Source organism: Alligator mississippiensis, chromosome 1, assembly GCF_030867095.1.
Source record: "Alligator mississippiensis isolate rAllMis1 chromosome 1, rAllMis1, whole genome shotgun sequence".
Lineage (NCBI taxonomy): Eukaryota > Metazoa > Chordata > Crocodylia > Alligatoridae > Alligator > Alligator mississippiensis.
This window is the reverse complement of record NC_081824.1, coordinates 485,060,239-485,084,093: the sequence shown is the minus strand read 5'-3', so window position 1 is coordinate 485,084,093 and position 23,855 is coordinate 485,060,239. Positions and strand designations below refer to the sequence as shown.

Here is a 23,855-nt window from a genome sequence, read left to right as displayed (position 1 = left end):
ACTCCCCATGCACAGCCCTGCCCCCGCTGCTGGTACCCTCAGTCCCCATCCACAGCCCTCTGCCCAGCCCAGCCCTGCCCTGCCAGAGGGAGCCCCCAGCTGCCAGGGCTACAGGGCCAGGGACCAGGTCCACAGCACCCTGTCTGCTCAGCAACTGCCCATGGGAGGTGCTGGCTATTGCAGCACAGCACACTGTGGGGTGGGCAAGGGCTGCCAGCTGTGGGCTCAGGCTCCCTACTCTGCTGCCCGCCTCCTGAGGCCTCCATGGCAGGGAGCAGGACGCGGCGTGGCAGGACAGAGCAGGGTGGGACAGCTTGGTGGTGGTGCCACGAGCCGAGTGCCACCACGGCGAGGAGCCCTTGCCCACAGCGGGGGTTGTGGCGCAGACTTGTGCTTCCCGCTGCTGCTGCGTGGGCAGGGGGTGAATCACCATGGCGGTGCTTGGATTGCAGCAGCAGCATCGAGCTTCCCTGCCTGGCCCCACTGAGTCCTCGCCAGCCAGGACACATCATTAATGACCTCCACCTCCTCCTGGCAAAAGAGGGCCAATTCAGTGTCCTACGGGGCACGGACATGTCCTGGGTACCACGCAGCCCCCCAACCTCAAACAGCCTAACTCCCATTCTCACCGAGGCACCAGGCTTTGCAACGGAGCCTGATACAAATGGTGCTCCCTCCTCAATGCACACCACATCGTCACTGAGCCACACAACATGGATTGTGGCATCTGAGGGTCAATCACCTTGGGGGGCTCCTCTTTGCGGACATGAGGTGGCTCATCCTCAGGCCCTCAGGTTTTTTTCTCTCTTGCCTTCACCGCAGGCCTGTCCTTGTGATGAGCCTTTGCTGCTGCACCTGGAAATCAGCACACTTCAGCATGGGCCCTGGGGGCTGCATCTTGTCTGAGGACACCTCCTTGATTTTCACTCGCACTGTGACCTGGGGACGAGATGAATGTGTCACTGGGGAGCCGGGATCTGCAGGGGAACATCCCCGACACATGGAGGGATGGACAGCAGCAATGATGATAAGGGGAAAACACATGCACTCACCTGGAGCTTCTTGTCCTCCGCCTGCCCCAGCTGAAACCCCTTGGCCAGGGCCACGGCCTGGGCACACATTTCTGCGCGGCACCCGCACACCCAGCTCCGCATCTCCGGGGGCAGGATGGCCAGGAACTGCTCCAGCACCACCAGCTCCAGCATCTGCTCCTTGCTGCGGCGCTGGGGCTCCAGCCAGCGCCGGCACAGCTCCCGCAGGTGGCTGCAAATCTTCCCTGGGCCCTCGGCTTCCCGGTAGCGCAGGCCACGGAAGAGCTGGCGCCAGGGCTCTGGGGTGGGGAGCTCATCCCGCGCTGCCAGCTGTGGGGTCGTGGAGGGCAGCTTGGCCTCACAAGGGGGCTGCATGGCCTGCATCGCGTCCTGCCCCCACAGCTCTTGGTGCTGGACCGGCTCTGGTCTGGACGACACGAGGGACTTCTGCACCCTCAACCCCTCCTGGATCCTGCTCCTCCAGCTCCAGCCGGGAAGGGGAGGCCCATGGCTGCCACGGGCTCCAGCGCAGCAGCCACGTCTCCCCAGGAGGGATCTCACCGGCCGGGGCCCTGGTCTGTACACCCGTGCACGGCGCCTGTTGGCAGCATCCGGTCTCCAGGAACACCTGTGGGAAGGAGACAGCGGAAATCTGGCCATGGATCCAACACCGGGGACCGTAACCCTGCCCCAGCCCGAGGTCTGCCCAGCCCTGATGCTCCCGACCACCCCACTTGGAGCAGTGTCGGAGCCGTCCTTGCTTCCCCTCCAGCCCCAGCGCAGGATGCGGGCACCGGGCCGGCTGGAGAAATGGGGCAGCCGCAGCTCTCCACCCTTCCCAGCCCATCGGCTGCTCCCTCCTGCCCCCGCCCTGCAGTTAGGGTCAGCCCCGCTCCCTGATTGGGTGGGACAGCGCCCAAATAGGAACTGCAGATCCCGGTCCGGGGCAGCGTGACCCGGGACAGCGTTTGTCTCAAGTTCACAGTGTCTAGAGGGACGGGAACCCGTGCTTTCCCTGCGCAGGCAGGCAGCGTGTAGGTGTGCAAGGGGCTGGTGGGAGCGGGACGCAGGGGCACCAGGGCACTCGCACGCCCGCACACAAGCACCCGGCCGTGAATACAGCGGGAAAGGCTGGAGAGCAGCTCCCTGCCGGGATGCATGGGGGGGGGGGAGAGGTGTTGAGGCGGAGTGGGGTGCATGGAGGGCGCAGGGGGAGGGGAGCAGCGGGGGGGCAGGGGCAAGGGAGCGCCGGTCGGGTCCTGCGGGGGGGCATGTGGCAGCCCAGAGCCCTGCGCAGCGCTGGGGGCAGATCCTGCCCCGTCCCAGGCCGCCTGGCGACCCGCACGGCCATGCCCCCCCGCAGCACGGATCCGCACGGGGGGGCGGGACAGTCCTGCCTTCCCCCGCCGGGAAGGTGTGCGCGGGCCCCGCCTGCAGCGCCGCGCTCGGCCCGGCGTGTCCCTCCTCCCGCCCCGCCCCGCGCCCCCCCCGTTACCCCTCCGCGCTGCCCCCGCGGGCCGGGCCGGGCGCAGCGCATCCCGCACCCGGGCTCGGGGCGGGGGAGGAGGCGGCGAGCGGGCGGGAGGCGAGCTCTGCTCCGTCCACAGCAGAGAGCCGGTAGCTCGTGTCAGGCCGCCCCCCCGCAGAGCCGTGTGTGAGCGGCGGGGGCGTGTGTGGGTCCGTTTCCCCGCCGCCCCCGAGCACCGCTGACCGCAGCGGCGGGTCGTGCCGCGCTCCCGGGGCAGGGCTGAGCTGAGCCCCCCCGCACCCAAGCGATGGCTTTACCACTACAACAAACATTGTCTTGTCTGTGTTGTGTTATTCGGTTCTTTGTTTGGTTGAAACTGTCAAAAGTTGAACTGCATATGAATATCATAAAGATATGAAAACTGTTGCTAATACCCCCTCTAAAAATTGAACCTGTCTATGGATCCCAGGCCAGGACTGTTCCATCCAGCTTGGATCAAAAAGTTGTTCTAATATGTGAAACGAAGGGCAGCAATTCATATGAAAGTTGCACACTTGCTTGTTTAGGAAAATGGCATTTATTAAAAGGTAGTGTGTGTATTTTTAGCAAATCAACTGATGAAATGTTTTTAAGGCTACTAAAAAGAAAAAAAAAGTTTGTATTTAAATGATCTTTATAACACCAGCATATCAGATGCGTAAGAAACTGCCGTTGTTTTAAAGGAAACAATAACCTGCAGAATAAATGCTTTCCTAAACCTGGGACCTCTGTCTGAAAGATGGTTAAAAAAACCCAACAAAAAACGAAATTTGTCTCAGCAATGGTAGTGTTGCCTGGGTAGCCATGGTAGAGTACAAGGTAGGTCTGTCTGTTGCTGTCCAAATGATTGAAGGATTTATATATTATACATTGGCCAGTATATGGAAAAGAGCCCTTGTGGTGATGCATCTCCCACCTGGAAAGGCGCACAGGTTTATGGTAAATAGACAGAAGACAGAGCCCCCGGCACCCCAACCCCCAGCAGTAGGAGGCCCGGCCAACCCAGCCCCCCGGGCAAGGGGCCATCGTGGGGGCAATAGAGGATCGGGGACTGGTAACACAGAATAATATTGGTCCCTTAATCCAAGCGCCTATAAAGTTTTGTTTAAGTGGAAGAAAAAGGTCAATCAACATGCTACTAGACACTAGCGCTCAACTGTGCGTTTTGGACTGTGCAGAATGGAAGGGGGATGGGGAACCCCCCACCAGGTGTAGGAGTTGGAGGCACCAGACGACCGGGACATCTGGTCCGGCCCACATTCACCTTGCCTAACGGCTCTGTAGTAACAGCAGCCACTGTCATGCTCTGGGAAGGGCCGAACCTACGGGGACTAAACGTGTTGCAGGGGCAGCAGTTTATCCTTAAGCAGGAAACCTGGCAGTTTTGCTGCGCCACGGTTCAGGAAGGTGAGCAGGAGGACGTGATGACGGCAGTAGCCCGATGTTCCATGACCCCGCTTGCCCCGCCGGCCATGAAGGGGGTACACTGACCTCAATACCGCACACCCCCTGAGGCAACACGACCCATCCAGGACATCATCAATCAGCAGCTGGAGGATGAAACCATCATTCAAACCCATTCTCCGTACAACAACCCGGTGTGGCCAGTACGTAAACCAAATGGGGACTGGCGATTGACTATTGATTTTAGGGCTTTGAATGCCAACACTGACCGTCTGACGGACGCGGTCCCATCCATGCCTGCACTAACAGAAAACATTAGGTGTTATGGCCGCCAGTGGATGGGATCCGTAGACATTAAGGACATGTTCTTTGCTATTCCCATCCATGAAGATTACTGGCCCTTGTTTGCCTTCACATGGCTGGGACAGCAGTACACCTACACAGTCCTACCCCAGGGTTGGGTGCGCAGCCCCACCTTGGCCCACGGAGCGCTAGCTGCGGTGGTCCACGAAGTCCAATTGAGTCACCTGAAGGTGCATGTCTGGCAGTATGTCGACGATGTCATGGTGGGGGGCCAGGACCGGGAATTAACCATTTCTGCTTTTGAGTCCCTAGAGGAGAAGGTGCAGGCGTTTGGATTCATGCTGTCCAGCAAAAAGATCCAAGAAGTCGGGCCCCAGTGTGAATTCCTGGGAATCCAATGGCAGCAAGGTGGACCCACCATACCGGCCAAAGAGCTGCAGAGCCTGGTAGATACCCCTGCCCCAACACTGTAAATGAGCTGCAAGCCCAGCTGGGAGCGCTTAACTTCTGGCACTTGCATGTCCCTGAGTTTAGTGTGTTGGCCCGGCTTCTGTATAATCTATGCAAGAAAAAAGCACAGTGGGAATGGGCCCCCGAGCACCAACATGCCATGTGGGCTCTCAAGGAGGCAGTGATCACCCACACCTCCCTAGCAGCGCGGCGCCCAGAAGGGGAGCCCTGGCTCCATGTAAACGTGTCCGACGGGGGGCCCCATTGGAGCTTATGGCAGAGGGATGCACCTAAGGCAGAGGGAAAGCCCCTTGGGTTTTGAAGCCAAGGCTGGAAAGGGGCTGAAGTCCAATACACCCTGCTGGAACAAACGCTGTGTGCAGCAGCCGCAGCTTTAGCAGCCACAGAGGCTCTGAGAGGGGAGCTACCCACTGTCATAACCACCCCGGTGCCCATCCTGGGAATGGCATTGTCTGACCGACACCTCCCGCCCGGAGGGAGGGCCCAAGAAACAACAGTGCAAAAATGGATCTATCATATCTTAAGTTAGGCTTGGCGGGTAACCCCAAAGGGGCATCCAGCACTAGTGGAAAAAGTCACAGAAAGCACGGTTAACATATACCCAGACGCAGCCAGCTCTGACGAGCCATCTCCCATCAAGGAAGCACCTCCCTTTTTACCCACCATGGAAACATCAGAAGATGCAGAGGTCTAGTTTACCGACAGCTCAGCCAAAGGTCACACCTGGAGGAGTGCTGCCATTCGGGTTCGAGATGGTAAGCAACTTGTAATGGAGGGAAATGGTCAAAGTGCGCAGTACGCCGAGCTGGCTGCTGTAGTCCATGTGGCCAACTTTGAACTGTTACTAGGGTCAGGCTATACAAAACCCATTTATATCTACTGCGATTCGTGGATGGTAGTAGAGGGTTGCACCAAGTGGTTACCCCTGTGGAAAAAGGAACTTCACAAGGTGAGGCAGAGACATTTGGAGCTGTGAAGAGTGGGAGGCTTTGTGGGAAATGGCACAGGGAGGCCTTCCCTTACACATACGACATGTTAGTGCAGTGCATGGGAGCAAAAAAGCTGAAGGGCCTGAAGCAAAGTGGAACAGGCAAGTGGACGAGCTAGCCAAAGACGGAACAGAAGCCCTTGTTGCTGAAGCAGAGGCTCAGCCACCCCCAGAGAAGGCGCCTGGCCCCTCCCTCCGGCAGACCCCTGGAGCGCTAGCCGCAGAGTGGCTGCATCGGCAGCATGGGCACCCTGGCCGCGATGGCACTGCTCGCCTAGCAGCCACCTGCGGCATTCACCTAACTAAAAGGGAAGCGCAGGAATTGGTCAACTCCTGCATCACCTGCCAGGAAGTCAAGGCCTGACTAACCCCTGCCTCAACTACCCCTTTGTCATTACACGATGGAAAGGTAATATGGCAAGTTTGGCAATGTGACTTTATAGGCCCACTCCCCCGCACCCCCAGAAAGTGACAGTATGTGTTTGTAGCAGTGGAAGCAGTCACTGCAATGACGTTCGCCTGGGCCTCCACCAAGGCCACTGCACAGGACACCTGTGCAGCACTGGAAGACCTGCTAGCCATTTACCCACCCCCCGTGGAGCTGCGAAGTGACAACGGTTCACATTTTCGCAACCATCTTGTCTATGAATGGGCCGCGAAACATCATGTGCTGTGGACCTATCACATTCCCTATCACCTGCAATCTAATGGACTGGTAGAACGAGCCAATGGTATCTTAAAGTGCAATCTGCAAATGGCCGCTGGTTCGGCCCTCAAGGACTGGGACCTGTACCTGGATCGCTCAGTCAACTGGGCCAACAATCGGCCCCATGCCGGAGGAAGCCCCATGCAGCAAGCCTTCGGCTGAGGTGGGCCCTGCGAGCCGGCAGTGGAACGGCCAAGGGGTGGCTGGGGGAAAGTCCAGGCGGGAGACCAGGTAGTAGTTAGGCATCCGCAGGGGGACAAATGGGAAGGGGTGCTAACGGCATGGGACTCACATAACTCATGGTGGGTGTCAAGGTCAGATTCATCTAACGGGAGCCAGACTCCATTTTTCCTTGTTCCTGCAGATTGGGTCCATCCACGGGCACAGCCATAGCGGCCTTGGGGCACTCTGGAGTCATCACCCTGCTCCAGAGCAACGCCACCACCCTCGTCCAGCAATGAAGGGGTAAAATGCCATTATGATGGGACTGCTGGTCGTTTGCTACTGTTTGATTACTGTGGGGCATTCATGTGCTCCTGCGCCCCAGATCGCACCCAAAGCCAAGGCCTCAGACATGCTGGGATACTGGGAGCGCCCAGCTGCAATCGAAGAAGTGCGAAACTGGCCTTTCAGTCGCCGGCGGTGGATTGTGGACTGGCTAGCGGGAATCTGTCAATGTTACTGTGGGACAGGGTGGTTGCTCGGTTTCCTCCCATATGCCAGGATCGGGAAACAGAGTGTGGGACAGGGGGAGATTGTTGTGGTTTCTTCCAATGGCTCTTGTGCTGTTATATTCTGCTTGCAGGTGCGCTGCTCACCCCGGGTCCCGATGTGACCGCTGCCACAACCCTGCCTGCAGCTCCAGATTCTACAACCACCCAGAGCCCAAGGAGGCGAGACCAAACCCTCTGACCCCACCTCCATGGGAAACAATAGCTCCGGCGGTTCCCCTGCCCAATGACACTTCGGCACAATGGTGTACAGCTCACCAAATACACCAGTCCTCCAGATACCGCAAGGTACTGTAATGGTTTAAAAACAGCTCTTATGCTGTCAAGGCCACGGAATGGGGAGCCAACACGTCCCATGTTCCGGGTATTTTGTGGTTCCGCCATAGGGATGAAGGGGGGCTCGCTCACAGAACTGAATATGCCATAGCCGCATATCGCCAAACAGTCTGGGAAAGTCTGCAGGGCACAGCCCTGGGCAACCCAGAACTAGCCGAACCCACGGGGGGCACCGTGCCAGAATCATTTTTGCAAGATACCCATGCCATAGTCACACCTGGGCAGTGTGCGTTCAAGTACGCAGATGGAGACTCGCTCCAGCAGACAGACCAACCCCACTGGGAAGTTTACCAATCCCAGAGACAAGAAGGGAAATGGTTAAGCACCCAAACAGAAGAAACCTTGTCCGTTTTTTGCATCAAGCAGGGACGCACATTGTTAATCCGAAAGGAGCCACCACAGGTGTATCCACTACCTCGCTTGTCTAATGCTCCAGTTCTCCTTAGTGCCTCCCTGTTTAATGCCCGTATCACCTTTGACTCTGAGCAATGGTGTATCAGAACAGCATTCCCCAACTGCTCTGCCAGCGCCTGGTTGGCAGAAAAAATGTTGCGCTGGACTTGGCCAACTGTTTTCCAACCCGCAGCCCAGCAGCCTCCAAGTGCCCGAAAAAAAAGAGGTACCCTAGACCACGTGTGGAACGGGCTTAATTCAGCCATGGGAGTTTGGAACATAGATAAATCTCAGAAAAACACCCAAGGGATCATGGATATACGACAAGCCATAGGTTTTCTCACTAAAGGGGGTATGATTGATAACATGGCCCTAGAGTACACTGATGAGTTAGTAGCAACCATTGGCTGAGAAGCTGCACAAATAAGTTACCTGTTAATGCATGCAGCCTTTCAAGCCGATGCTAATTAAACTTGGAGCACTGCGTGTGCCCAAGTGCAGCTTTCACTTAACTTTCACTTCTCCCAGGTGGTGAGAGATCTCAAACACAAAGAAAGGCCTGCTCGCTTAGAGCACCATGGACTACCCCCAGCTTTAGCCCAATGGTTAGTTTACCGAGACACATGGAGTGCACGATGTGAGGGGTGTAGCAAAATAAAATGCTTTTTTGTCGTACCTGGGGTAGCAAATGGCACATGGTCCACTACCCACCTTTTAACAACAGGGCTGGGGGGAGGATGTATGTGGGACTGGGACTTACACCGTCCCATTTGGGAAATTATAACCCTAGAAGGCCCCAAGTATTTAGCTCAATCCCTGGTGTACCCTGTACATGGCATTCTAATAGGCTTGGGAACTTTATGGAGGGGGTGACCCAACAGTCCCCTCGACATGGTTTGTGTAACACCCCTACCAGCGGCTCCCTGTATTACCCTAGCTCAGCGGGTTTGTTGGGAAGGTTCTGGTCGCTTGTACTATCCCAACGGCACGTTTTGGACCTCCAAGGAGCATCAGCTACTTTAAATGTCCAAGGCCAGGAAGCTACTTTAATGTGGCCAAAGACCCAACTAGAAAGTTTCACCCTTAACCTAAGTCTTCCAAAATCCTGGGTTCAAGATGTAGACACGCCCCAACTAAAAGGGTAGAATAAAGTAGCGGCCAACATCAACATTTTGTTTGAAAATGCCCAAAACGATAAACAACTTGCCCTCATAGCCCAAGAGGGAAGGCGAATTATTAAGTGTGCTACTAACATCCCCCCGCTGTGTAAGTGGTGTGAAGTAGCCTGTACTGTACAATGTATACCTTCACTAAAGGCGCTCCCTTTCCTTGGTTTGCAGTAGTAATAGGTTTAATCATAGGACCAATATTATTCAATGTAATCCTTAGCTATTGTTGTTATAAAATTGGGCCTTGTGTTTATTCCAAAATAACTGCTGTTGCTTGTACTAATAGATTCATAGATGTTAGGGACATATTAGACATAATGTTACATATGTCACCTGGCAAGAGTCATATTTGTAAAACAATTGCAGATGCTCCAAGAAGCAAGGGGTGGATTGTGACGGCCAGAACCAGAGGGGTTAAATCAATAAATATATGCTCTTGGAAACATCTGGTAATCGTCTGTCAGTTAATATTCGCTAATGCAAAGCTTGCAAGGATGTAACTTGTCTGTCATAAGTTTAACCAAAGTGTTGAAGCTAACTGTCTGCACTGATCACGAGACTAGCTGAGCCCCAGAAATACAAGTGCAAACATCAGCTAATCTAACGGCTCTTGCTGAAGGTTCAGCCCTAACGACAAACCCTGACCACAAAATATAATTAGCACTTCTGTAAATCCGGGGAGGAGCTGAGAAAGAGGAAGAAACCAAGGGGTTGCGCTTGGGCGGAGTAAATGCTCATCTCAAACCCCAAAGCGATGTGATGCGATTTGCTTATTGGGCGAGTCCAAGTTTAGGCAGTCGTCTCGTATGATAATTTCTGACACCTTCTAATCCCATAGGGTAACAGCTCTCGGGCAAGATTATAAGCGGCTCGGAGCTAACAGATTAGCGCAAAGTCGGGCATAAAGGAGCACGTACGTCACGGGACCTGTTCGGAGGACGGACGGGAGAGCATCGCTGGGCCAGGCCTGGCCCGGACTCCCCGTGCGAGCCAGGATCGGAACAGGGACGCCCGACTTCCTGCAGCAGCTTGGCGCACACCTGGCGGAGGGACTGCAGGCGAGTCGCCGACCCCACGTGGTCGCTCTGTCGTTCTGTCTGTCTGCTGTTACCGGTCACGGCTAGCTCTTTATGCCTGTGCCATCCGTCTGTCACAGCAACGGTCCTGTTCCCTGCGGCGTGCATGAGCCATCGGTACGTTCGCCTTTGCTTCACTCCCGACTCGGCCCCTCGATCCCGAGCCCAGCGGCGGACAGCTCCCGGCGCCTGGCCGGCTGGCCCGGGCCCGGTCTCAGGCAGCAGCAGGAAGCAGGTCCTGCATTTTGCTTACTCCTGCGCGGACAATGCCCGGTGCCCTACGGAGCCCTAGAGGGGCTCGGGCGGCCGAGCGCGGCCCAGCCTCGCAGGCCAAGGACACACAGCGCGAGCGGGCGCACGGGGATGACGCGCGGGCGCTGCGCACTCCTAGCACAACCACATTGAGCGGGGGGGCGGGGCCCCGGGGGCGGAGATGCGCACGCAGAGCGGGCGCAGGCGGATGACGCGCAAGCGCTGCTCACTCCCAGCACAACCACATTTAGCAGTGGGGGCGATGATGCGCGCGCAGAGTGGGCAGCGGCGGAGCGTGGCTCTGCACGTTCCCCCAATCATTGCAGGGGAGATTTGCATATGCAAACCGGACCCGAGCCGGCTGCTCCGCGGCTGGCACCTGGCGGGAGGAAGCGAGAGCTCGCCCCGCCCCGCCCCGCCCCGCCCCGCCCCGGCCGCAAAGCACCCTGGGAAGAGCCAGGGGCTCCGCCCCTTCCAGGCGCGCTGTGCAGACAGCTGTCAGCGCCGAGCACGCGTGTGCGGACAGCGGCACTCGCCCCGCCGGTGAGACACCCCCCCCCCCCCCGGGAGAGCGCTGGTTGGTGCCGTCTGCACCGCCACGTGTCGGGGTGTCCCCCCCCCCGTCCCCGGACACATGGCCCCGTCCCCGGGTCCCCGTGCGTGTGGCGGGCGAGGCGGGGTGCAGCCCCGGGCCCTGCCGACTCCTGCGGCAGCAGCGCAGGCCCGTGCTGCGGTCCGGCCTCCGGCGCAGGCGGGCGGGCGGTGGGGAAGCGCCCGGGCCCCAGGACGAGCTCTACGGCTGTTGGCTCTTGCCGTGCGGCCGCGGTCACAGTCGGTGATGTCATTGCCGTGCTAACGATCCGTGTTGTAATAATATCCACCAATGCGAGGCCGGTGCAGGCCTCCTTGTCCCCCTTGCGCTGCGGCTGGTGCAGGGGAGGGGATGTGGGAGTCCCCGTGACTTCCAGCCGGTCGGTGCCGCGCCGGTCCGTCCCCCTGTCGTGCCCCAGCTCGAGTCTGGGATCGTGCCCGGTATGCAAAGGCCAGTAAGGATACCAGGGGTGAAAGTACAAAGGTTTACTGCTAGCAATAAAAGGTGCGAGCGGAATATCTCACGTAACAAGCACACCGGGCACCGGGCACAACCGGATCACTCATCTAAGCATCTCTTATACAGGAGTTTTTGAGCCTTCATAATCGTGCTTGGTTGCTGATTGGTTATAAGTGAGTGACGCAAGAAGTTCTTTACTGAGCGTGTCTCTATACCTGTGTTTTAGCCATGTATCTCATTTACCTACGTGTGTTTCATTAGCATACTTCTTCCCCACCCAGGGGCGTGATTTTTAGTATTCTAATGAGCCCTTTTAACCCAGTTCCCTGTTTTTTCTTTTTGTTTTCAAGCCCCCTTTATCTAGGACTGTCTCCTCCTTATCATTGCAGATGGGCATTCGTCACATAGCATTCTCTTCTGCTTCGTCTTCGGGCACTGCTTTCTAGGTCACTCCTTACATTCCCCCAGGCCTCCGTCCTGCTGCAGCCCCGGGACAGGCAGACCTGGGCGCTGTCGGCACGTGGACACTTCTCAAGCAAGTGCCCCGGGCCGGGCACGTCCCCAGATCTCTGCCAGAGCTGCTCGGCGGGTCTGTGCTCCGACACGTCCGGGCTGTTGTTCTCCCGGTGCCCCGGCAGCATTTCACATGTCCGTGCTGTGCGTTTCTCCGCTTCCCCCCTGAAAATGTGGATGTGACACAGCGCCAACATCGCGGCGGCGTCTCCCCCGGGAGCGATGTCCCTGCCGGCTCGGATGCGGCGCTGTGATCTCCACCGGCGCTGGGCTCATCTCCAGCCTCCAGAGGAAGGGCCTGTGAACCTGGAGCTGCAGAGACCCTCCCCAGGGACACGGGGACAGAGCGGCTCCCTGACGCCTGGGCCGGGCCAGCTGCAGGAGGGCCAGGGCAGGCCGGCGAAGCAGGGGCAGAGCATGGAGGTGAGCAGGGCACCAGCTGGCAGTGGGGGTGGGAGTGCAGCTGGGGCAAAGCCCAGGAGGAGCCAGGGGTGCTGTCAAGAGTTTGGGGAGCAGAGAGACCTGAAGAGTGAGATGTCTCTGGTGACAGTTGCAAACCCCCCAGGCTGCATTAGCAGGCGCGCACTCCCGGGTGCAGAGAGCCAGAGGTGCTGGCACGGGAAGGCCGGGTCAGAGTCCCTGGAGCTGGGCTCCCTGCCTCTAAATGTGCTGCCTGGGCTGCCTCCAAGGGCCAAGGAAACGGAGCGTGTTGAGCTGGGCTGAGGCCGACACACGAGCTCCTATGTCCACAGCTGCATCCATGGCTAAGGTGCAAATACTTGTAGTAGAGTGAGTGCAGAGAGGGCCACGGGGGCAGGAGACACTGATGCTGTAATGCTTGTGCCGGCAGCTCCAGGAGGTGTTCGAGCACGTGGCAGTGTATTTCACACAGGAGGAGTGGGATCTGCTGAAAGAGGAAGACAAGGGGCTTTACCGGGACCAGATGCTGAGGAACTACCAAGCCCTCGTTTCCCTGGGTAAAGCTGTGGTTCTTGCCTCTCCCTGGAGCCATGTGAGCTCTGCAGTGTTGTCGTGTTCTCCCTGTTTTTCAAGTGTCTTCTCATGACCTCCTGATATCAAGTCTGAACCTACTCTCAATCAATTTGTTGCTGTTGTTCCTTGTTATCCCAGGTGGGGCCCGGGGGAGCAGAGCCTCACCTATTTTCCACTGGTCCCCACTAGTGAGTTCACAGAGGGCCACCAGATCTCCTCTCAGTCTTCTCCTGTGCAGGCTGAATAAATTCAGGCCCTTTAGTCTGTCTTAGTAGGGCCTGCCCTGCTACCCCTTCACCACGTGAGTGGCCCTTCTCTGGACCCTCTCAAGGTTAGCCACATCCCTCTTTGAAGTGCGGCGCCCAGAACTGGACGCAGTACTCGAACTGCGGCCTGAGCAGTGCGGCATAGAGGGGAGGATCACCTCCCTGGACCTGCCTGAGATGCATCTGTGCATGCACAACAAGGTCCAGTTAGCCTTACTGACTGTTTCCACGTACTGTCGCCCCATGTTCATCTTGGAGTCTATATTGACTCCAAGATCCCTTTCAGCCGCTGTGTTGAGAAGGGCGTTCCTCCGCCTTGACCTGGAAGTGTCCTCCTGTACCTCTGCATCCCCATCCCCCGACAAACCTAGGTTGAAAGCTCGCCATAGAACATCAGGCAACCTGGAAGAGAAACGCACGCTTACCTTTCAGGGAGAGCTTTAGCCTGATCCACCCTAGCATGTTTCCTGCACAGAAATGCGGGCCGTGGTCAAGGAATTTGAAGACTTCCGGTAACACCAACTCTGAAGCCGCCAGTTGACCTCTCCGATGCAGGCCTCATGGCGCCATCCATGTCTGCTCACGGGAAGAACAGATGAGAAAACCACCTGTGCTCCTGTCTCCCTAAGCCTGTCCCCCCAGAGCCTTGTAGTTTTTCATTACACGGTCCGGACAACTCCCGGCCACATCATGCATGCCCACATGGATGAGGACGAAGGGGGAGTGATCACAGGGCCGGATGAGGTCTGGGATCACGGCCGTGACGTTCTGAATCCAGGCAAGCAGCAAATCGCACGTGCCATGGGATCCGGGCGACAGGTGGGTCCCTCTGTTCCGCTCAGCAGGGAGTTGCCCAGACGAGGACCCGGCGTCTCTTCCTGTGGGTGTTCCAGCATCGCTGAGTCTGCGCCGTGCGTGGAGCCACTTCAGCTGCTCTGGAGTCATCCTCCCCTGCTTCCTCCTCCCATGCTGCCAGGGCCTCGTGCCTGTTCCCCAGGTGTACTGCGGGGGTCGACACTGCGGAAGCACAAATAGCCCTGGCCCTGGTGGTAACGGTCCGTGATACCATTGGGGCATTGGGTCCCTCCCGGGGTGCCTCTCCACTAGGTACTTGACCCTGCAGAGAATGGAAATACCCATCAATTTTGTCCTCAGAAGCTCTCATTTCCCTCAGCCCGTTGACCTCTGCCTGGAGCTCCCTCACCCGCCCCTCCAGGGCCCGAAGGTGGGCACGCGTGGGACAGGCGAGGGAACTCCCGCTTCCCACTCCCCCCACAGGCCACAGAGGCCCTACCAGATAGCCCACCACGTCCTTACCATTATTGTAGAGTGACATGTCTTCCTCTCTCTCCTGCCGAAGTATTCGACCTGGCTTCTGCATGCCCGCCTTGTGCCAGCGCCGGTGCAAAAACCTGCAGGGGGCTTGCACTCCTGCCTGCAAACTGCCTGGAAACGGCTTCTGTTGGCAGTCCCTGCTCACTGGCTCCCTGCTCACGGGCCACCGCAGGAGTGGGGGGACTATGGGTTTGGGAGTAATTGTTTATTGTTTTGTTTTTTTTTATGAGAGAATTTGCAGTTTTTCAACAGAGAAAACCAGGATCCCTGTATGTCATGTGTCAGCTTAGTAGCGTACCCCTGGCTGTCCTGGGTAAGCTTGCAAAAGGCTGTAGTGCAGAGTGAGTGCAGACAGGGCTGGGGGCAGCGGGGCAGGAGACACTGATGCTGTAACGCTTGCACCGGCAGCTCCGGGAGGTGTTTGAGGACGTGGCAGTGTATTTCACACGGGAGGAGTGGGAGCTGCTGGAAGAGGAGGACAAGGGGCTTTACTGGGAGCAGATGCTGAGAAACTACCAAGCCCTTGGTTCCCTGGGTAAAGCTCTGGCTCTTGCTCTGCCCCGGACCCATGTGAGGTCTGAAGTGGTGTCTTCTCCTTGGGTCAACCCTGTTCTCATTAAGAAATTAGGTGACTGTGGCGTCGATGCCTACACAGTCAGATGGGTTGCAAATTGGCTGGATGGCCGCACACAGAGAGTGGTGGTGGACGGGTCTTTTTCAACCTGGAAGGACATGGGCAGTGGGATCCCCCAGCATTCATTCCTGCCCATGGCAGGGGATCAGACATGATGAGCTACTCAGGTCCCTTCCAACCCTACCAAGTATGAAACTATAAACTTTTGGCCAGTGGCTTAAATCCCTTTGCTCCCCACTGCTCTGTCCATGATCAGACCTCTCACATCTCATACTTGTATATATTCCTCCTCCATTTGATCCAGCCGCCTTCCCTGGACTCTTCCCCCTTGATAACAGGATTTCCCTTTGCCTTCTCACCATGATCATATCATTTGCCATTCATTGTGCCTAAAAATGCACTAACAGCTGTTCCTTAGTTAGTTATTCTGATTTCCTCCCTCTCTTGCCTAGTGTGTCCTGTCCAAACTGATTTCCACTCATTTGCCTGGAATTGCACTGGTGTTTGCTTCCTATGACCATATGTCCACTACCTGGATGAAAAGGACCATCCTCTTCCCCCTGCTATGCCTTCCCTTTCATCCTAAACGTCCATCTTCCCTTGTCCTTCAAGTCCTTAGTCTAATCCTTGAGTTCATTGGCTCCATTCCCCAAATTTCAGTTGCTTATTTTGCATCCAGTACCAGTGAATAAACTCTCTCTAACCACTGCCCAAACAGGATATCGAGGCCCTGCCCCTGACTTGATCTGCCGCCTCCAGGGAGGACAGGTCGAACTCTGGGTCTGCCGTGATGAGGACCGTGGGGCAATCTCGAGGTCGGAGGACGTGCTGCCAGGTGAGTTGTGGCTGTCCCCTCCACCCGACTCCCCTCTCACAAATGCTCCATGCCCAGGGTGAAAGGGAGCCTGGTAACTGCAGACCTGCCCTGTGCTGCCATTTCAGGGTGTTGATCTCAAATAGCTTATGCTGTCATGTGTGCCAGACGGGTGTTGTTCCACCCCCTGAAATTCAAATTGTAGAAACTGTCAGTAGTCTTTTTGCCCCAAACCCCCAAGGATTGACGTGGCCCCTTGCTGATTTAATAACAAGTAAACTTTAATAGAAATTATTACAAGTTCCTCCCTGCAATACAACCAGACACGTGGCTCCTTTAGACATTACAGCAGCAGCGTTTGGTGGTGCCGGCCTCGTGTCCTCCGCTGGGCGTGGGAGATGTTTGTTTCTGGCTTTCCTGCTGTTCACCTAGAAATTGCACGACCGACCCCCAACTCCCCAGAGTAAAAGCATGCACACAACACCCTCTTTCTTTGTTTGTCCATTACTTTAATACATTTCTCATGCCAAATTGTCTAATCCTCAAGTTCCTTACCAGCTGAACAGTTTTTCACCAGTGATAATTATGGGTTAGTTTTCTAAACTCTTCCAGTACTCAAATGATGGTTTTCTTTTATATTTAAGATGGCAGAGAAACATCCCCTGATCAGAGCTTTCTTGGAGCAGACATGTTCTCGGGAATTCTGCTCGTTTTATACAGTCGACAAAGCTTTCATTGTCGTTTCAAATGTATTGCTTGTGGCATCATAGATAAGGGTCAAAAGGAAACCAAGAAAAGGATGACAATAAAAACAAATGGTCAAGCTGCCCCTTGTCGATTTTCGGCATAACTGATATGTTTGAGGCCATACTTCAGGGGTGTACCATTTTCTGTAGCCACTTTCAAGATGTTCCAGAACCCATCCAGAACTTGTGCTTACATTTTCTTGTGTAGCATAATTAACACCACAGCCACTTACAGCAACAACGGTATACAAACACAGCCGCGCAAGCAAGACAATGACTATGCAGAACGCAGTGAAGCTTGAATCTTCTTTGTACCAGTGAACTTCTTGATGATTCACTGCTGGTACACAACCTGGAAAACACAAAGGCAGAAAAGGGAAGGGCTTAACCCCCTTTAAGTTAGTTCCTGTCATGGGATGACTTGACACTGTGGCTGGCTTGGCCCTGGCCCTGGCCCTGCTTGAGCTCCTTCACAGATTCCCCTCTTTGCAGCTTGAAAGGCTGCTTTCTTACCAGTCTTTTCTACTTCAAGTGACAACTGCTGCAAGGTGTACCCTGCCATACACTTTCCCTCCTTGGCTTTTACCAGGGGTTTTCTTTTGGGGTAGGCTCCCCCTATCCTTTTCCCAGCCAAGATTCATAGATTCATAGATGTTAGGGTCGGAAGGGACCTCAATAGATCATTGAGTCCGACCCCCTGCATGGGCAGGAAAGATAGCTGGGTCTAGGTGATCCCAGCTAGATGGATATCCAACCTCCTCTTGAAGACCCCCAGGGTAGGGGAGAGCACCACCTCCCTTGGGAGCCCATTCCAGACCTTGGCCACTCGAACTGTGAAGAAGTTCTTCCTTATGTCCAGTCTAAATCTGCTCTCTGCTAGCTTGTGGCCATTATCTCTTGTAACCCCCGGGGGCGCCTTGGTGAATAAAACCTCACCAATTCCCTTCTGTGCCCCTGTGATGACCTTATAGGCAGCCACAAGGTCACCTCTCATCCTTCTCATCTTGCGGAGGCTGAAGAGGTCCAGGTGCCCCAGTCTCTCCTCATAGGGCTTGGCCTGCAAGCCCTTAAGCATATGAGTGGCCCATTTCTGGACCCTCTCCAGGTTATCCACATCCCTCTTCAAGTGCGGCACCCAAAATTACATGCAGTACTCCAACTGCGGTCTGATCAGTGCCCGATAGAGGGGAAGTATCACCTCCTTGGTTCTGTATCTATCTCTATGTCCAACCTGTCCACAAGAGTAACCCACAAGGCAGTGGGACCCAAGGTTTTCAGGTGCTCTGCACTCGCCTTTCTCAGGAGTGGCAACGCAGCATTTTGTAGAGACTGCCCTGCCATAAGTAGCTCCACCACACTAATTAGTCCTAGGAGAGTGTAGTTATGAGGACTTAAACAGGACTAATCTTTCGGTTCTTCTGCCCTGGACTAATCTTCACCCCTCATGGGCACAGCCTCTCACTTCCGGGATTTTTGCCCCCAAAGCCATTCTTGTTGTACAAGAGAGAGGTTGGGGCTGTCCCTGGTGTCTCCTGGTCTGGTTGACCTCGAGCACGGGACGTGTGTAATCCTGGTCTCAGGTTGCATGAAGTGGGTGGGTGGAGTGGGTGGGATTCAGAAGATTTCATGTTGTGGGGGGAAGTGAACCCCCCACTGTTTGCAACAGAATCTCCCCTGTGCCATTTCCGCTCTGGGGCCCCGAGTGTCACGAAGCCTGAGGCTCAGCCCAGAGTCTGTGTGCGGGTTCGTGCCAAGGCCTTTGTCCCAGTGCAGCTGTCTGTGAGGTGGAGGCTGCCTGGGATTCATTAGTAGAGGAAAGCTCCATGGGCTCATTCCCTGCACCTGACATTGCCCCTGAAACAGGTAGGAAGCAGATCACTGCTCTCAATCCTCCACTCCCAGAACATTTCTTGGAGGGATAATGCATGAAACGTGATGGGTTTTGCTACCAAGCAGTGGAAGGCAGTGCTCAGCACACACTCCTGACTGGTGACAAGTCCTGGACATGCACCCCGAGGCTGTTCAGCCTTGTACCAGATGCTGCTTTCAGGACTGCCAGAGATCAAGGGCATGCATTGCAGATGGGTCTCACCAAAGCACTGGGGCATGTGGAGCGTGTCAGCCCAGTCAGGTGGAGGGCTCAGCACCATCCGCCCCTGGACCCACGAGTGCTGTGGGATACAGCAGCCCTTTGAGAGCCTCATTTTTCCTTTGAGCAGATCCCTCTGGTCTCATCCTCTGCCTCTTAAAACACGAAGCCATTCGGGTACAGTCAAAACTCACATGTCCCACGTGTTTCTTGCAGGAGGGCTTAGGGTGATGGGGCTGAGAGCTGGGCCAGAAACCCTGAGAATCTGACTCCTAACTCCACCGAGTAGGGAAGATGAGACTGGCACAGGGACCTGGCACTGCCACACCCCTGTCACTTGGGATTTTGGTAGAAACACCTAGTTTTCTGGAGGAAACAGGAGTGCCAAGGTCCAGTCCTGCTCTGAGGCCCATCCCAGCAGAAGGAGTAGCAGTGCTTGCCCCTTGGCAGCAGCGCAGGGACTAATCTGGTGTTTCTTCCTCCCATGCAGGAGATGCCTGGTTGCTGAGCAGAACTGAGGAGCAGGCTCGTGAGGAAGGGCCTGAAAAGCTGGAGCCACCATGGGCTTCCCTGGGGAGTATGGGTGAGATGGATTCCCTGAGGCCAGCGAAGGACCAGTGGCACAAGGGTCACGGGATGCCCCCAAAGCAGGAGAAAGTAGCAGCGAACGAGGTCCCATCTCTAGTTGGGCATTGGAGTGAAGAAGGGAAACAAGCCCGAAAGAGCCCAAGGTGCAGGGATGAATATGTCATGCTGAGACACCAGAAGAGGCAGAAAGGAAAGGCCCACTGGAGAGAGACACTGCATGCAAACCAAGGCAGTATGGGGGGCCTCAGAGGAAAGCAGGAGCCCACCACCAAGCGCAGGGGGAGAGCCCACTCCTGCCCTGAGTGCAGGAAAAGTTTTAGCTGCCCCTCACTCTTGGCTATGCACAAGATAAAGCATGCTGGGGAGAAACCCCATGTTAGCACCAAGTGTGGGAAAAGCTTGACCAGCCTCTCTGTGCAGAGGAGGCAGCAGCCACACGGCTGCACAAGGTGTGGGAAGAGCTTCAGGCAGCCCTCCAGTCTAGCCAGGCACAGGTGCATACACGCAAGGGAGAAGCGTCATCCTTGCTCTGTGTGTGGGAAGAGCTTCATCTCCTTGTCCAAACTGGCTCGACACCAGCTTATCCACACACGGGAGAAGCCACATAAGTGCTCTGAATCTGGGAAGAGCTTCGTCCAATCCTGCAACCTGAGCAAGCACCAGCACATCCACACAGTGGAGAAGCCACATCAGTGCTCTGTGTGTGGGAAGAGCTTCACCCAATCCTCCTCCCTGAATGTGCACCAGCGCATCCACACTGGGGAGAAGCCATATCGCTGCTCTGTGTGTGGGAAGAGGTTCACCCGGTCCTCCGACCTGACCATGCACCAGCGCATCCACACTGGGGAGAAGCCACATCACTGCTCTGTGTGTGGGAAGAGCTTCGCCCAATCCTCCTCCCTGAATGCGCACCAGCGCATCCACACTGGGGAGAAGCCATATCGCTGCTCTGTGTGTGGGAAGAGGTTCACCCGGTCCTCCTACCTGACCCTGCACCAGCGCATCCACACTGGGGAGAAGCCACATCACTGCTCTGTATGTGGGAAGAGCTTTGCCCAATCCTCCTCCCTGAATGTGCACCAGCGCATCCACACTGGGGAGAAGCCACATCACTGCTCTGTGTGTGGGAAGAGCTTCGCCCAATCCTCCTCCCTGAATGTGCACCAGCGCATCCACACGGGGGAGAAGCCACATCAGTGCTCTGTGTGTGGGAAGAGTTTCACCTTGTCTTATGCCCTGGTCCAGCATCAGCTGATCCACACGGGGGAGAAGACATATCAGTGCTCTGAATGTGGGAAGAGCTTCACCCAGTCCTCCTCGCTGACCCATCACCAGCGCATCCACATGGGGGAGAAGCCACATCAGTGCTCTGTGTGTGGAAAGAGTTTCACGTGGTCTTCTGCCCTAGTCCAGCATCAGCTGATCCACACAGGGGAGAAGCCATATCAGTGCTCTGTGTGTGGAAAGAGCTTCGCGCGATCTTCCCACCTAGCCCGGCACCAGCGCATCCACAAAGAAGAGAAGCCGCGTCATTGCTCTTAGTGTAGGCAGAGTTTCACTTACTCCTCCAGGTTGTGCCGAACACCAGTGCATCTACACGGGAGAAGCTACATGGGTGCCCTGAGTATTGGAAAAGCTTCACCCATCTCTCCCACCCCTCCTGGAATCAGCACATGCACACCCAGAAGCATCCCTAATTCTGCCAGCAGTGCAGGAAGAGCTTGGAGATGTCTGCCTTCTCAGCACCCACCAGTGCTGCATTCAGACAAGCACCCCCATGCTGTTGGACTGCAGAAAGATTTTGCTCAGGCTGTGCCCCTTGTTGGGTACCGTGGGAGTTCAGAGCCCAGAGGCTGGCCCACAAGTATTGATTGTGGGGAGGGGCTAAGAAGAAACACCTCAGGTAGAAGTCAGCCCCCATGCAGGGCAAGGAGAATAGGAGATGATCTTGCATCAGCCTTGGAGCCTGTGCATTCCCCATCCTTCTCTAAAATCAGATAGTACTCTGAGGTGAAGAAGTGCCTTAACGGTAGGGTGCCCTCCCCAAGACAGCTGGCGTGAAATGACACCCAGGTACTTCCATTGGCTGCCTCCCAGCTTTCTCCTTCGTTCTGGTCCAGGGCTTCTGGTATGTGAGCCCCTCAGTTTCAGGGAGCAGTGCATTTCTGGCTGGGCAGCAATCCCTACCCTCCTCCCTGACCTCACCTTTCCTCAGCCCCACATCACCCCTCTCCCAGACCTGCCCATGCCCATTGGGGTCTGCCAGGAGCTGCTACTGCCACCCCCTGAGCTGGTTGTTAGACCCCGACTCTATGAGATGCCCAAAACTAGGGAGGCAGTGGATCGATGCACAAGTTGCTTGTCAACTGCTTTATTCCAAGTGGAGACAGCTTCGGGCCAGCTTCAATAAACAGGGGAGCTGCAGTGAATATGATTTCGTTTCATATTTATATACCTTCGTTGATGCTCATTAACTTTTACTCCACCTTTGTCTCTCCTTCGCTGCACCCTTAGTCCTTCCCACCTTAAGCTCCGCCTTTGTTTACGGCTTATTTATTAGCGTGCAGTTGTCTTTGCATGTCACTCATTTACATGTCTTTTTGCTATGAGCGCATGCCTAAAACCCTGACCTCTGCTTCTCTCCGTTACTTGAAGTTTCTTGCTGATGTCTTCACCATCTCCAAGGTCTTGCTTGTGCTTTATCTCCTCATGATAGCTAGAGGTCTACATCTTGTTTCTTGTACAGAGTGAGCTATATATCGTACAACAGTACTGTATCATGAGGAAAATGCTTGCCTAAGTGTCTTGCAGTGTTACTTTTAACATACCATTCTGCCTTCTGGTCAGCAGCTCTGCTAAGCCACAGGTTATTGCCTTTTATTCAGCTGCAAATCCAATGCTCCCCAAGATCCAAATACTGTCACCCCGACACTCTTCCCTCCCTCCCTCCCTTGCATTCTCTCATGACATCCCTGCTAGCAAAGCTCCTGGACTGAACATGGTACCTTGCGGTTGGTGTCTGTGTCCTCTGCAGAGCTGTGCCACGGGAACCCTCAGGCCTTTCCAGGGGAGATCTCTCTGTGACTTCCCAGACCCTTCTCTTTCAGAGGATTCACTGTTATGCAGAGCTTGTTGCTAACCCTGAGGAGCAGGAGTTGGTCCCACTCAGGGCTTCACTCCCCTGTCCCGCTGTGCAGCCAGGACTCTGCCGTGTTGAATGAACCTGGGAAGGAGGCAGTAGAGTCCCTTACGTGAGTGCAGTGCGGTAGGATGGGTGAAGGCGGTACAGCTGGTGGCAGGTCTACCTCCCCTCTGGAAGTATAAAAATATTCTAGGTCATGGAGGATCTGGAACCAACTTCCAAGGGAAGTGGTGCTGGCTTCTACCTTGGGGTGTTTAAGAGAGGGCTTGACAATTACCTAGCTGGGGTCATTTGCACCTGGTTTTCTTTCCTGCACAGGGTAGGGGTTTGGACTAGAAGGTCTTCAAGGTCCCTTCTGACCCTACATCTATGAATCAATTAAAAAAGCAATTTCATGAGTTTCAACATGGAGAAGTGCAAGGTCCTGTACCTAGGACAGAGCAATCCCACACACCAGGACAGGCTGGGGGTGGCGGGCTGGGCAGCAGCTCTGCAGAAAAGGATCTGGGGGGGACAGGAGACAAGAAGCTGAACAGGAGCCAGCAGTGAGCCCTTGTTGCACAAAAGGGTAATGGCATCCCAGTCTGCATTGCTAGGTGTGTTGCTCTTTGGTTGGGTAGTGATTCTTCCCCTCTACTCAGCACTGGGGAGGCCACAGCTGGAGTACTGCATTCAGTGTCAGACCACCCAAAAGAGAAAGGATGTGAACAGATTAGAGAGAGGGCAACGGAGGGCAACGGCAATAGTGAGCAAGTTGGGGAACTTGACTCATGAGAAGAGGCTGAGGGAATTGGGTTTAGTTCATTTGGAAAATACCAGTTTGAGAGGGGATTTAATAACAGCTTTCAGCTCCCTGAAGGGTGCTTCCAAAGAGGATGGACTGTTCTGAGTGGTGGCAAGTGACAGAGCAAGGAGAAATGCTCTCAAGTTGCATCAAGGGAAGTTCGGGTTAGTATTAGGAAAATTTGTCTCAGGAGGAGGGTGGTGAGGCACTGGAACAGGCGCCCCAGAGAGGTGGTGGAGTCTCCATCCTTGCAGGTTTTGAAGACCTGGGTAGACGAAACCTGGGCTGGGATGATGTAGTTTGGGCTGGTCCTGCTTTGAGCACGGGGTCGGACTAGACGTGACCTCCTGAAGTTGCTTCAACCCTCTTTGTCTGTGATTCCATGGCTGATCTTCTATGAGCGCACCGTCCGAGTTGTGTTGGCACCGTCGTGGCAGCTACAGCTCTGTGCACCATGGCCATGTAAGGAGTGACCTAGAAAGCACTACCCGAAGACGAAGCAGAAGAGAATGTTATGTGACGAATGCCCACCT

At 55.5% G+C, this 23,855-nt stretch overlaps 1 protein-coding gene and 1 long non-coding RNA gene across 5 annotated transcripts; one reads left to right on the top strand and one right to left on the bottom strand.

The window, feature by feature from the left end:
- Window positions 1–8,107: 8,107 nt before the first annotated feature.
- Window positions 8,108–10,742, bottom strand: LOC132249308 (uncharacterized). The gene is made up of 2 exons (XR_009460720.1): window positions 9,354–10,742; window positions 8,108–9,318 (listed from the first exon to the last, which is right to left on the bottom strand). It is a non-coding gene; the product is annotated as an uncharacterized LOC132249308 (long non-coding RNA).
- Window positions 10,743–10,798: 56 nt separating this feature from the next.
- On the top strand, window positions 10,799–21,825 carry LOC132249297 (zinc finger protein ZFP2-like). 4 transcript variants are annotated; one of them, XM_059723968.1, is made up of 5 exons: window positions 10,799–10,910; window positions 11,808–12,354; window positions 14,934–15,060; window positions 15,878–15,994; window positions 19,299–21,825. In XM_059723968.1, the coding sequence occupies exons 2-5, from the start codon at window positions 12,154–12,156 to the stop codon at window positions 20,936–20,938; spliced, it is 2,085 nt and encodes a 694-aa protein (XP_059579951.1). In that variant the 5' UTR covers window positions 10,799–10,910; window positions 11,808–12,153; the 3' UTR covers window positions 20,939–21,825. The 4 variants fall into 4 exon arrangements, with proteins under 4 accessions (XP_059579951.1, XP_059579948.1, XP_059579949.1 ...); XM_059723965.1 differs by lacking the exon at window positions 14,934–15,060 and adding an exon at window positions 12,782–12,908 and having other exon boundaries at window positions 10,800–10,910; XM_059723966.1 differs by lacking the exon at window positions 14,934–15,060 and adding an exon at window positions 12,782–12,908 and having other exon boundaries at window positions 10,800–10,910; window positions 11,769–12,354.
- The last annotated feature ends 2,030 nt before the right edge of the window (window positions 21,826–23,855 follow it).